The sequence below is a fragment of the Triplophysa rosa genome, linkage group LG23, assembly GCF_024868665.1.
Source record: "Triplophysa rosa linkage group LG23, Trosa_1v2, whole genome shotgun sequence".
Lineage (NCBI taxonomy): Eukaryota > Metazoa > Chordata > Actinopteri > Cypriniformes > Nemacheilidae > Triplophysa > Triplophysa rosa.
Genome location: NC_079912.1, coordinates 11,119,476 through 11,134,773, shown reverse-complemented (window position 1 = coordinate 11,134,773; position 15,298 = coordinate 11,119,476). Strand labels below are relative to the sequence as shown.

The 15,298-nt window shown below is 39.0% G+C and overlaps 1 protein-coding gene across 3 annotated transcripts in view; it reads right to left on the bottom strand.

Annotated features, from left to right (window-relative positions):
* Positions 1–15,298, bottom strand: part of stau2 (staufen double-stranded RNA binding protein 2) — a 93,236-nt gene that overhangs the window by 36,468 nt on the left and 41,470 nt on the right. For all 3 annotated transcript variants that reach the window (XM_057323375.1, XM_057323376.1, XM_057323377.1), the window contains exon 12: positions 14,866–15,170. In XM_057323375.1, the coding sequence (XP_057179358.1) occupies positions 14,866–15,170 (305 nt within the window). The remainder of the gene's footprint in view (positions 1–14,865; positions 15,171–15,298) is intronic.

The window sequence follows — 15,298 nt, the reverse complement described above, 5'->3', positions numbered from 1 at the left end:
TCCTGATGTTAAGTTTGTTTCTTTCTTTTCTTTCTTTTTTCTTTTATTGTCTTTATTCATAGACTATCATTTCTACCCCCCCTGCCTGGTCTCTGTTTTAGCGATCTAATTAATTGTCATTACTCTCACCTGTTTCCCATTACTCGTCTCCTTATTTATGCCACTCAGTTCTCTCACTAGTCGTGGCGTTGTATTCTTTGCTCTGCACCCAGTTGGATTACGTTCTGTTTTTTTGTTGCATGTCTTTCTACCAGTCTCGCTGAAACCAGTTTGTTGCTCTGGGAAGCCGGTTTGGACGTTTCTTTCCCATTCGGCTGCTCCCTCTACCAGATGGACTTGGCGCACACTCACCCTCTCTGGATATATTGCTGATTTTTTTTGTGTTCTCGGGTCAGGAATACCCTGTCCCCCTGTGTTCTGGGTTGTTCACCCAGGTTTAAATAAACCTTTTCTGTTGCCTTCATCTCCTGCATCTGAGTCCTTTGTACCGCCTTGACACCTGAGTGCTCTGATGGTGAGTGCAAATGGATATGGTGATTTTGAGACGAGATCTGGCACAGTTTTCGCTCTCTGGGATTTCTGGGAGAACACCTCTGCATGTCAAACTCTACTCAGCAACACTTAAATTGTGTCTGTGTGGGGGGGGAGAGAGAGTGCGTAAAGATTTTTGGACTCTGTATGCTGGGCCACTTTTGTGCTTGACCTATATACACATCACACTGGCAATGATGACCAAAGCTTTAGGGAGAAGGACTAGATCAAATATTCACATTAGAGGTGTCACAATATACCAGCATTGACAATAACCGTGATATTGAAAACCATGATAATCAATATCGTGTTAAAGTGATAGTTCACCCAAAAATGAAAATTCTGACATCATTTACTCACCCTCTTGTCATTTCAAACCTGTATGACTTTCTTCTGCAGAACACAAAAGAAGACATTTTGAAGAAAGTTGGTAACCGAACAACGGCGCTACCCGTTCACTTCTATTGTATGGACACAAAACCAATGCATGTGAATGGGCGCCGGTTAACAACATTCTTCAGAATATCTTCTTTTGTGTTCTGCGGAAAAAAATAAATTCATACAGGTTTGAAATGACAAGAGAGTGAGTTACAGTAAATGATGACAGCATTTTCATTCTTGGGCGAACTTATCACTTTAATTCCACACACAATAATATAATAATATCATAAACTATTCAGCACACGTTCAAAATTTTGCCTTGGGAGTCACAATGGCTACAAACTCTCTCTCTCTCTCTGCCTCCACACACTTGTATTTTCAGTGCGTTTCATTGGCCAAATAACAGAAAAAAAACACAAATAAACAAAATTAAAGATGAATCTGACTAATGGCATTTTTTATTTCTTTTTTAATAAAACATTTTAATAGATAACACGATAATATTGGTAATGTCAATTCTTTTGGCCACAATAACCGTGTAGTAAAACTCTGATATGGTGACAGCCCTAATTCACATTCTGTAAATGTGTTGGGTTTTATTGGCAGGATGTTATCGGGTAGGTGGAAACCAGCAGAAGACCATTAAATATTACTGGAATAAGGCCAAAACATACTACATAAAGCAATTTTGTAATGGTTTTAATGGAAAACAGCTGATGGTTTATTTGTAATAGAAAGCATTCAAATTTCTATTGCTTTTCAGCAGGAATACACTTACGCAATACCACAATAATTTGAATGGGTTTTTATAATAACATTATAATAACATAAAGATTGTAGATTGAGCAATGCACAATAATAAATAATTTAAAACTGATTTACCAATTTGTGCACTCGCTCAAAAAAATCAGATACAAGTTTTTGATTTGCAGAATGTAAATCAAATCCATTTTTATGAATTATTTTATAAAAATTACTTGTACGAGGCACATTATAGAGACATTGAGGCAAGTGTGGCTAGCAGAATGAATTCAGTAAACTAGGATCTATGTGTCCACAGGCTTTTGAAGGTTTCAGTTGTTCCATGAGAAAACTGCACGTGGTCGCCTGGACACAATGTGTGACTGACTGCTTCCAGAGAGTTTTGTAGCCGGAGAACTGTCTTGGTTTGACTTATGTTCATTTTTTTAAGACAGCAGTGAGGGCTGCACTCTGCCAGACAGATGCTTTGCAGAACTTTAAGTGGACGGGCACACACATCAGTGCTGCGCACAATCCTGTCCCTCACACGCTAATTCAAAGCACTAAAACTGCTGATCGTATCTACATTTTACACACGCAAAGCTCCTCTAGGTCTTCCGACACACACAAACACAGATGCAAAACTCTAAACGTGATCAGGCCAGTTTTACTAGCCAGCTGATTTTAAAGATAAAAGAAAGCCAAAAACAAGCTAAATTCTCTATTTAATGGTAGTTAGGAACAAACATAGATAATGCAACAGATACGATTTCTTACAAAATACTGACAAATCCAGCATTCATGCCAAAGAATAAATTAATTGAGACCACCAGAATGATAAAAAAATTAACGTATCTTCCTAGTGACTGCACTGATTCATGGGGAAAACCTGCACTAACACTCGATCCATAAAGCGACATCAGATGGTCAACATGCCAGTTAGAGAAAATCAAGAAACTGCAGCTGCAAGTTTTAATCTAACAAAATTTTATGATTTATGTTTAAAACAAGGCAACTGTAACAAGGTAAGTTCATTTAAAAAAATTATCCCTGGGAATTGTTTTCGAGCTACATTTTCCTGAAAAACTTCACTTCAAGTAAATATGTCTCGTTTCAAAGATGTTAAGATGGCTTTCCTACAAAAACAAGACAAAAACACTACGCTTGAAAATGATGCAGTGTAACAGACTGATAGAATCTCTGACTAAATGAATGTGTTTATGTAAGGTCCTCAAGAGCCCTGAAGAGTGAGATGCATGAGACATGCCATTGTCAAGTGTGTTAAAAAGACAATGTTAACAACACTGACTGCAAGAAGCAGAATGTGCGACGATCACTGACATTAACTGTTTCTTGTACATTAAAAGGTCGTCCAATAACAGAGATCATAAAAAAATAAAGGTTTATACTACAATTCAGTCAAAGAGAAAAAAGCCGTTGAAAGAGAGAAACAACAGATGTTCAAATTTTTCGAGCGTCACTTTATTCATGGAGCCTTCAGATAGTTCCAGGAAGTCATTTATTTTATTCATTAAACAACTTACGTCTTTAAATGTGTTAAAAGTGGAGCTGTTTAGCCGCAGCTCCATGTGTTACTAGTAACTTCCGGGAACTATTGAGAGGCTCCATGAACTGCCATTGTTGTGATAAAAATGTTTCATAGGAGTCAACAAAGTTGACGTGATTCTCTCTCTCAATGGCTCTGCTAAACCTACCCTGCTGTCCATACTACTGCCTTCTAAGGTATGAGTAACTGATTTGGAACACTTTACATTGGCAGCAATCTGCACATTACACAAAGAGCACTCCACATAAAATAGACTCAACTAACAATTATAACAAACAGTCTGTTGAGAACAGCATGCGTGTAGATGTAAATAGCACATATAAATAGTAATATAGTCCATTTTTAGTTTCGTTGAATAATTGAATGGCCCGGTTTCACAGACAAGGCTTAGCTTAAGCCAGGACTATGCCTTAGTTAAATTTGGATATTTACGTCGCTTTTAAAGCGACAACAAGCATCTTTTCTCTAAAATTATTTTAGTGGTAGGTCAACTTTTAACTGGACGAATTTTACTGCCGTTGCTACCTGAGCAGCCTCCCCCCCCGCCTATCCCCTGCTTTACGGCATACGTCATGTTTTACTCGTAGCCTGGGAGAAGTTAGCCAACAGCAGAGCTAACAGTAAGACGAAACGAACCAAAACATCACCATGGCAGAGCCAGCCAAAAAACCAAAGAGGGTTTTGTCGAAGGAAGCAAAGAAAAGAAAGCGAGAGAGTGATCGGACACAAGGCCGGTCACGAATCAATATCGGACGGGCTTACACTCGGTGGCGCGAGCAGCAAGAGGCAACGGGTTGCAAAACGGATGGAGACCTAGCGGTCCTGCTCCTGGATTTCTACGTGTTATTTGTACATTTTTTGTTACTGTCCTGTACTTTTGAACGTATTTGTTATTAGTCTGTGTCATTGGCGCACCACCGGTTCACACTTTATAACCGTAAGGTAGCTGAGAGATAATATATGGTTGCCGGTGTCGATAGCTAGCATGTTGTCGTGTCTCGTCATGAATGTGTGTAGTGCTTGTAAATGAAGATTAAATAAACGTGTTGTGGTAAAAAGTAGCAGATTCTTTAGTTCAGACCAGTAAACCACGTAAATGTTGAACAGTTCAGTCACTGAGTAGGCTAATGTTGTCGTTATATATATATACACATGCTATGCGCTGTTTTCATAACGTATCTGGGTCTCGGCTTTGTAAACAAACTCACGTGTATTGAGCTGCCAGCGGGAAATCTTTGCGACAGTTTTTACGACACTGTAAACAGACAATTCCGCTTATCAACCACGTGGGGCAACAGTGAGCAAAAGTTGCTCGTTGTCGCTTTAATAGAATGACTCATGTGCAATTTGAGACAAAACATTGGCATTGACATATTTAAAGATATGGCAGGGCAATTTATTTTCAGTTAAGACAGCTCAAACGTTCATTTTAGTCAGGGACTTAAAGCGGCCGTGCAACGGTGTTTCATGCATTCTGAGTTATTTACGATGTTAAACGTGTTGTCATCTCATGCTTGACATGGTCAATTTGTCAAAAAATGAGTTGGACGTATGGCGTAGTATTTCTGTGCTGCCATATTTCTGTGCTCGATACACTCCCCCAGCGTTCGTACAGGTTTCGGAAAGTTTTTTTCGAACATGAAAATCCGTTTCGTAACAACTTTTCTTAGTCCCTTATTGGACAATTCTCCCGGTAAAGCACGCGGCACGCACACGCTTCAACCAAGGACTGCGGGAGAAGGAGCATGCGCACAAGTCACTTTCACTTGTGTGCAGGAGAGAGTGAGAGCATACGTTCGCGAAGTTCAGCTGTATTTGTTTGTTCACTGCATTTGGGTGAGGAATGTCATATAAATGGTGGATGTAACGCTGGATTTGGAGATCGTTTGAATCTGATAGATGGAACGGTGGTCCCAGCGATAAAAGATGCCGGACATGAACCGCATGCGGTAAGTGAAACTGATGTCCCTCCCACACGCGTCGTATGTTTCCGGAAATAATCGTACAGCTGTATCTGTCTTTTATAAATGTGATCAAACTAAAGACTCTACAGATATTTGAAGGGTGCGATACTATTCTTTATGTACTCAAGATTAACATGAGATATGCAGAAACTGTCTGAGATACGGCCGCTTTAAAGGGATAGTTCACCCAAAAATAAAAATTCTATCATTATTTACTCACCCTCAGGTTGTTTCAAACCTACAGTATATAAATGTATTTGTTCTGTTAAACACAAAGATGTTTTTTTGCAATTTGTGAGAATGTTAGCAATTTTCAATTCTGTGACGTCATCCACTACCATAGGAGTATTTTAAAAAACTTTTCCTAATTGTGCCGGCCATCCTCACTTCGAGCAAATATCTGCGGGCCACCGTCAAGTTTTAAGGCACTCGTATCAATGCCAGTCCAGTCCTGTCAGACCCAAGATTCATCTCCAAACTCTGTTTTTGAAGATTGCTCTTCGCACAAATACGCCACAGCGACGCAGCTGGGCCCCATCAGAACGAGGCAAAAATCAGACCCAGAGGGATTATCACGTCCAGCATGTGTTTGCTAATGAAATCCCAGCATAAACACCAGGTCCAGAAACAAGGGGAAGGGCAGAAGTGACAGAAACAAACCGTCCTGCTCTTTGATGGTTGGACAGGAGATGCGTTTGATGTTGACTGTGTCTAAGACCAAGACGTGCGGTGGAAGCCAAGTTGAGCGTAAGACACTGCCAGCGCCGTCTGAAGTGGTTTTCACAGAGAGAGATGAGAATATGGGGGTAAGAAAAACACAAGGGAATAAAATGCGTCATACGAAGGCTTGAGGAACAATTTATGGTGCAGATGTTTAAAATATGCATCATCCGATAGTTTAGTTTTCATTAAAGTGGGATTTGCTACATAACGAGAAACACTAAAACAAAATGTATATATCTTTTTTAATGTAAGCACATGTTCACAGCTGATTCTTATCTTTACGATATTGCTGGTAGGATTTAACACATGAGAAAGCCTGTAAACATCAAAGCGCAGTTTTACATGTACTACGCTGGCCTAACATGTCTGTTTATAGCACGTCTAGATTCAACATATGCTAACCTGACCACTCTATGAGAACTTTATGGGAATTTCTACATACAAAAATTAGGAATTATTTTGACAAATATAGACGAAGTGGATTGCCACCCCATTTATTGGTCCTGCCGGTTAGATAACACTTTGCTTTTCCTATCCAAATATGGCTTCTTTTATCCCTAAGGCGCACACTCATATCAACAAACTTCATACACGCCAGATTTTATAGTACACAAAGTAATGTTTAACCGACTTATAAGTCACACAAAAACAATTACTCGCAACTATTTAAGTATGCCAGTCATGGGTTGGATGTCTGAGACATACCGGTGCCAAAATCTCATAAATCATATCATTCACCATAAATGGAGCGAGTCCCCTCACATCAATCCACTTGTGTTATTGAAATGATAAACCTGAAACTATAGCCGAGTTATACAACTCCATTCTGGTCCAGATGTTCTTTCATGAAATTAAATCACTTCATATCATCAGTCAGTGCTTCGCCATTAAAGGCAGGATGACGGTTACATGTTATAAAGATGCTGCAGGTGGGCAGCGTGGAAATTAAAGCCTGATTAAATTAAAGTCATTTATGAATGGTCGGTAATGATACTAGCTTGAAGGCAAATGGATATACACAGGACCCCCCCAAAAAAACGTAGTTCCGGGCCAGGTTTTTTTAACGAATAACAGTAGTATTGGGTTCAGCTTTGCAGTGAATGCAAAAATGAAACAAATATCATTAGAAATATTATTATTATTAGAAATATTTGCAATATAATTGCATCATCTTGCATCTGACTTGCCCGCTTAAAATTAGACCTACATCATGTTTTTCAGCCTGGCTATGGAAAAAAATGGACGGAATTTAGATGGTTCCAGATTTTGACTGGCTGTCATGGTCCAAGCTCAGATTTTTTCCCTTTTTTTACAGACCATGCAGCTTCCCCAGAGAGAAATGTAATATGTGTGGTATGCAACACGAAAGAAAAACGTACAGTGGGTAACTTAAAAATTTAAATTATTATTTTTTATTCCCCCTGTGGAAAAAAACATCTAAAAACACCCAAAGCTGTATGGCTGGTCTTAGTTGGTTTAAGATAGAAGGTTCTGGTTTAAGCTGGACCTCGCAGCCTGACCTAGCTTGTGTTTAGCTGGTTTTACCTGGTGCACATTAAAAAATGTTGGGTTATTTCAACTCAGCATTGAGTCAAAATTGGACAAACCCAACGGTTGGGTTAAAATAACCCACAAAACAAAGGTTAATTCATAACCCAACAGTTGGGTTTGTCCATTTTTGACCCAATTCTGGGTTGAAAATAAACCAAACATTTTTAGAGTGTGGGTTAACTGGTGGCTGACCAGCTACGTCCAGCGTGACCAGCTAAAAAACTGGTTAAAGCCCTCCAAAACCAGCCTGCTTGAACAGCTTTGACCAGACTGGAAGATCAGTTAAAACCAGCCAACCATACGGCTGTTTCACCAGGGTCAGCTTAAAGGGATCGTTTGCGCAAATATAAACATTCTGTCATCATTTACTCACCCTCTTGTCATTTCAAACCTGTATGGCTTTCTTTCTTCTGCAGAACACAAAAGAAGATATTCAGAAGAATGTTGGTAACCGAACAACACTGGCCTCCACTGACTTATATTGTAAGGACACAAAACCAATGCAAGTCAATGAGTACCGCCGTTGTTTGGTTACCAACATTCTTCAAAATATATTTTTTTGTGTTCTGCAGAAGAAAGAAAGTCATACAGGTTTGAAATGACAAGCGGGTGAGTAAATGATGACAGAATTTTCATTTTTGGGTGAAGTGTCCCTTTAATATACAGAGACAACTATAGCATACAGTAAGAAAAATATTTATTATTTTGCTACAAATAAGTCTAAAAACAATGCTTATTATAATTATATTTACCAAAATTAACCATGGCTTTGCAGCAGTAACTATAGTTTAACCATGGTATTTGAAGGGTATACAAATAGTAATCAATCCTTCAAAAACCGTTATTAAACTTTTACAAAACAAGTATGGTATGGTTTTCGTAAGGGTAGTGTGACTTCCGTCTTAAAGTTCGACTGTACCGGTCTGGTGGGGTCACAGGGTCTTGTTTCCAGACCAGGTTCAGGCTTAAAAGTAATACCTCAGGTTATCATTAAGGCAGGTCCCACTGATATAAAGGATGAAACAGATGCCTCCATCACCTGCTTACCAAGCGATTTATGAAGTGATTTATGGCATGACTGCAGAGCAGTTGGCATATAGATGCTGAAGGTCGCCGCCCGTGATCAAAGCACCCAGAACCTCACAGAGATACGTATATGCCCGACACTGGCAGGATGAGAAATCCAAGTGCGAGATCTTCTATCAACCCGACTCCATTCATCTACAAAAGCAGCCGTGATTCACTCAAAGGTCAGAAAACATCAATGGACGTGATTCGCAGAAACAACCCAGCGTCTGTGATGTGAATCTTGGTATTGCTGGTATTTCCACCCGAAGTTAGAAACTGAGTGTGACAGACAGACAAACAGAAAGAGAAACAGATGGGCAATGAGGGAGGAGGTGTGGGGAATCAAAAAAGAGTGAGTTTGAAGGAATAGTTCACTTAAAAATGAACATTCTGTCATTTACTCATTCTCATGTCGTTCTAACCCACATGACTTTTAAAGAATATTCTGGTGGCTCTTTTTCAGGCAATAACAATAAATGGGGACTGAAACTTTGAACATAAACAACATCCATACGACATGGACTTTTGTTAATATACTGTATGACTTACATTTCAGCTATTGTTTGACTTTAGTAGACCTGGAATGAAGCCACGTCAATATCATTTTATGATGCTTTCGCATGATTTTTGAGTCTCTATTCATTGTAATGGCATGACACAGAGTGACTAATACATCATTCCAGATTTCCCATTTTACGTTTCACAGAAAGTCATACGACACAAGAGTGAGAAAATACTGAAAGAATCATTCTGAAAAACGATTTAAATGAAAGATGAGAGAAACAGCTGAAACAGGGCTAAACAGTTTTGTTGATATGTGATGGGTGGAGGCTTCAGATACAGTTTGTTCCACTCACCCAACAGAGCAAAGAGATGAATGGGGTTCATAAAAGAGAAAACGTACGACTCATCCCTAAGCTCAACCTGCAGCTCTCTGCTTACCCATACTGCTTTGCAGCTCACGGGCTCAGCACAAAAGGCCCTTTATGATGTGCACCTGACATGCGGCGTTCCCACAGAGATTGGCTTCACTGCTCCACCTCTCCTCTCTCTTTCGTGCTCTCCGACTCTCCGCGTCCCCAGCCGGAGGAGCGAGCGCTCGCTGGCAGGGGTCCGGTTGCTCAAACGAAAGGGGATTTAGAGAAAGATCCATCTCTGAGTCTGTATGGGGTGATGATACTTGTGCCAAATAAGTCACCCGGATGACCAAAAGAGTTTAAGCAGATCAATCAAGGTTTAGGATAAAAAAGCCGGGACGTCGGATCAGGGAGGACTTGTGGATAGAGGAAGCATTGTACTTGTCACATTTAGTTCAGACTGCAAGCTCAGCTGATTTTTTTTAGTTTCAGCATTTTGGGAGAGTGTTTAGACCACAGTGAACTCCAAGAGCTGGCAACAAAACTGAGCATCATCAAGAAAAACAACATCTGTACTAAAATCTTGTTCTTTACCAAACTTAACAAAGGAGGGTTTTTTTGTGCCAAAAATAGCATTATTTAGAAAAACTTCCATACCAGTGCATGCTAACACTCTTGTGATGCATGTTCAGCAGGACCTAAGAAAATGTATACAGTATATACAGCATTTTGCAACACGCAAACACTGATCCAGAAACACTTCCGGATTCCGTTTTTGTTATTTATTTATTCATTCATCTTTTAATCCTTGGTGAAAAAAACAACAGAATCCTGCTCAAAACACACTAGAAAATGTAATGGATTAATGTTATAATGGGAATTGTATTGGTTTTAATGGAAACTATAATGTTGTCTACTGGTATGTGAAGGATTCTATTGGTGAGGTGTTATCTGGCATATTAATCCCATTGGAATAAAGCCCATAGCACACTACAAAAAGGAATTTTTTAATGGTTTTAATAGAAAAAGAGTTTTTTTTCTCTACAGGATAAGTCTTAAAGATGTTTGTTTAACATTTTGATTCCATTTGAATATTCTGTTGGTTGTATTTTGCCTTAACATTAGTGCAAAACCAGAAGTGCTTCTGGACATGGTTGTTTATGTTTTGCAAAATGGTCTTTGTACAGTGCTTAACAAATTTATTAGACCAAAATGTATTAGATCATAATAAAGAGAAAAGACAAATGCTCTAGGAATCTGTCAAAAAAATCTTAAAACTAAGAAAGTTATTGTAATTTATTACGCAAATAACAAACTGAAACAACTAAACAGTCTTTATTCACACTAACCTATAACGAAAGTAGGTAACACTTATGGACCAATTCTCACTATTACAAGTTGCTTATTAGCATGCATATTATTAGAATATTGGCTGTTAGTACTTTAGTACTTATAAAGCACATATTCAGCATGACCGTATTCTACATCCCTAATCCTACCCAATAACTAAACCTAACAACTATTATACTAGCTATTAATAAGCACCAAATTAGGAGTTTATTGAGGCCAAAGTCGTAGTTAATGGTTTGTTAATAGCGAGAATAGGGAGCCGAGGAGATGACGTATTTTGTATGCAAAACCCAGAAGCAAGTTAGCATTTTAGGACTTCCGGTTCTATTGCTCCAAAGTCTATGGGTTTTTTTAATGGGTTTTTGGTAAATCGCCCGAAATGAGGTCTGTGGCAAACAAAACCTCTAAATATTTTCACGTTTTATTCTATGACATAAAACACACCAATTATAACCCGCTTGTGATTTTTTAAAGCCTTATTGTGTCTTAAAAACGGCGGTTGCTAACAAGTTGCTAAAAAGCGACTACTTCCTTTGGCGGGGACATTAGACGTCATTGCGCGGGCACAGATTTCTTCAAACGTAGATGCGGATTCATTCACGGAGTAATTACTTACCAGGGAACACATTTTTAATAAAGTTAGAAAAAGTCGTCGGAGGCTTGGTGGTGGTGACGTTGATTTCGAGCGACCTTAAGTGTAGTCTGTTTATAGCATCGTGTTAGCTTTTTACTTCTGTCGATTGTATTTCGGCTTCAAAATTAACAAATGTTGTGCTAATTTGTAAAGATGATCTTGATAGACAAAACGTGTAAACATTATAAAATTTTGTTAACCTTTGTTAATCACATAAATTATAATATTTGCATTCATTCCTGGCATTGTTTTTATATAGTTTTCCACAGTCTCTGTTGGTATTGACTGTAATGAGGCATCTGAATAAAAATAAAATAAAAATAATAAAGTGTTTCACAATCTTTTCGGCCTTTCTTGATAAATATTGGGATAAAAATAATAATATTTATATTTTAGCATTTCTATATTGCTAGAAATACTACTGTGACTAAAGAGTTTACACATAGGCTACTGGTGGATTAACCATTACATAAAACAATATTTGGGTAATCCCAAATACTGTTAGTTTAGGGCAGCTGTGGCACAAACTTTACAATGGGTGGCGGTGGTCTAGTCAATTGGTTAAGCACTGTATATGTAAAAAAAAAGTAATACTGAAGATGAAGACAACTGCTGAGAACCTCTGAGAAGGTTAAGAAGGTTAGAGAAAATGTAAACAGAAACAAAGCCAAAATGGGAAGCTTATCTAGAACAATAACAAGTTGTAACATTTCACTTGTACAACAGAGATAAATAGAATGAATGAGAAATGATAAAAGAGACAGAAAGAAAAATAGAGTGAGCATATGTTGTGCATTACTAAACCAATTCCATTATTTCTGCCCTACTTCAATCAAATATGACCTGAGCTAACAGGCCTCTAAACAGTGAAATTAACAGCAAACAAACTTTTTTCTTCTTCTCTCCATATAATCACTCCTTCCAAAAAGCCAAAGTACTTATGCCCTGCAATTTTCAACCCCTGGCCAAATTCCATCAATCAAATCACTTTGTATTCTGGGCCCCATGAGCCTGAATCTCAATTATCTCCAGGTGAATTCCAAGAACACCACAGACATACTGTGCTGGGTCCTTATTTCTACAAGGCACGGCCCTATTTGTCCATTAACTTTTCGATCAAACTAAGTGTTTTGAATTTTGAGATCAAAATCAGCTTTACAGGAAACAGTCATTGAATAACCATGTCTATGAGTCCACGATAAGTACCACATCTGTAACGTACCACAACCGCTTTAAGAAACTGATTGAACATTGGTTCTTGGTTTTTACAAACTGTTGCAGGTGTTTCTGTTGCTCCTATGCCAATATGAAACAAGGCCTCATAGGGGCTTTCATAACAACAAATGTTTAAAGGGATAGTTCACCCAAAAATGAAAACTCTGTCATCATTTACTCACCCTCATGTAATTTCATATCTGTATACATTAACTTTGTTCTAATGAACAAAGAGAAAGATTTTTGGAAGAATGTTAGTCATTTTGACTACCATAGTATGAAAAATGTTATTGTAGTCAAAGGTGCCCCAGAACTGTTCGTTTTCCTAAATTCTTCAAAATATCTCATTGTGTGTTCAACAGAACAAAAAAAAACATTATTTTCCTACTATGGCAGTGGATGATGTCCCAGAACTGAAAACTGCTAACATTCTTCTAAATATCAATAAATGAAGACCGAATTTTCATTTTTGGGTGAACTGTCCATCAAACACAAATTGAATCACTGAAAGGACAGGCCTGGTATGATTTAAACGTGTCCTTTGGCAGTGTGAATCTTTGCCAACATGCGTATACTGCTTGCACGAGTTCCATACGAACATGTGCCAGCAAACATATAACATCCTGGAATCTGCCTTTCAGCGCAACAGACGCAACTTGACGGACCGTGTTTTCAATACGTTCGGGTTTTCATTATCGACCCACATCGTCTCAATGAAATGCGTATTTCCTGCTGCGTCTCTATTACAGAGTCAAATCTCTCCTGAGAGAAGACACCACAAAATGAGGGGATAAAGCCATTAAGATCGCTGGCCGGGATTCTTATCAGGTTTGTAGGGGGGGGGGGGTGATGTGGAGTTATTCACACAGGCTCATCCCTTGCAGCTGGCCCTTTAAGTGAAACCTGCTGTTTTTCCTCGTGTTTACATTGGCTGCTTCAGCGTTCTTCATCGGGTTTCAGACTACAGGAAGGCTCTGAGCAAAAACAAAAGCAACCTTTCAAAGGCAACCTTAGCAGGTTAAGATAAAATGTTTTTACTGTCCAATATTAAAAGCACCTGCTGCTAAATTAAGAAGGTCAGAGAGCATTATGGGATGGGAAAGGGTGGTCAACTAGTGGTCCACCAGGCGACTAGCTTAGTGATTAGTGACGAAAACGAGTTTATTTTGGCACTAATAATAATACGTTTTTTTATAGTGCTGTAAAGAATTTAAAGCTCAGATTCTCTAAGAAACAGCATTTCTAAATTCAGCCACTTTAAAGGTCCAGTTTATGAAATTTAGCGGCATCTAGCGGTGAGGTTGCAAACTGCAACCAAATGGCTCACTTCACTCCTCCACCCTTCCCTTTCGAAACATTTCGATGGCTGACACAGAACTAAGATGTCGTCATGTTTTCACTTCTTTGCCGAAGGAGATAATGTAATTAAAAAACGCGCTCTGTTGAGCAGTTTGTCCATTTAGGGCTACTGTAGAAGCAACAGTTTGGGCGTGGTTTATGCAAATGACTTAACTAGTGCACGCGGCCTGTTCATTTGGAATACTCCAAATTCACTAACATTAGGATGAGATTAAGAACAAATTCATGTGCTTACACACGTATTGTAAATTAGGCAGAAAGTTTTTGTAAGAAGGTTGAATGTGCATATAAATACGAATAATCTACGCAATTATTAGTGAATGAATCATAATGCATAATTCATAGACCAACATTTTTGGTGACAAATAATACACATTATTGCACAAAATAAGTTCGCAATAAAATGTAAATATCTAACTGGTTTATTTGCTGAATATCTCTCACTTATCCTTTTCGAATGGCGTCTTTGATTTTAGCCCAGACGTCATTGACTGTCGCCTCGGCACTTACTGTTTTCTTGGTGTATCACGCCATGACCACCTGTTGACAAACTCGTTGATTCATTTTGACTAATTTTGCACATCTCTACTTAAAATCATAGAAGATGGTATGGACACACCCGCAAAAGACCAAACAAGTTGTGGAAGAGCAGTAAGATAAAAGACAAGTGGTTATTCTTTGTCTGCAATGTAATACAGACAGGAAGTGGAAATGTACCACAAGGCATAACTTCCCAGGAACAGCAATGACAAAAGCAGTCATTAGACTGCACCTTCACATGTACCACAGCGTAAACCAAGCAGATCAAGTTTAGGCTGCACAAGAGGTGTTATGAAATTGAAAGTCTTGGTATAGGGGAGTGTGGAGCAAGAGAGAGAGACAAACAGACATGACGATCTGCAAAACCACTTTATTTTTCCTTACCTGGAAGCCTTGAATGTGGGCTAAATATTCCAGCTGCTGGGAAGGCTGGATGGAGCCACAGGCTAGAGCAGGTGCTTTGCCCTTCAGGATCAGAGCCTCTGCGGTGGGCGATGTCCCGTTCAGCAGCAGCTCTCTGGCGATGGCTGCAGTGCTACCCACCGAGAGGCTGTAGAACGGACCTCCGGACCCTTGGCTAATGTCTTTGGGTGTCAAGTAGTTTCCAGGGGCGCTGGGGACGCCTTTATTCCGGCTTGCCTCCATCTCCTGATACACGTCTGGGGAAAGGTGAAGAATTCCTTTCTGTGCTATAGAGGGATGGAGCAATACACAAAATCATGACTCAGTCATTACTATCATTCACATGCACCTGTTAGTGTATTTCAGTATTTGCTCATAATGGGGTGGTTCACTCCCCAAAAAAATCAGTAGTCAT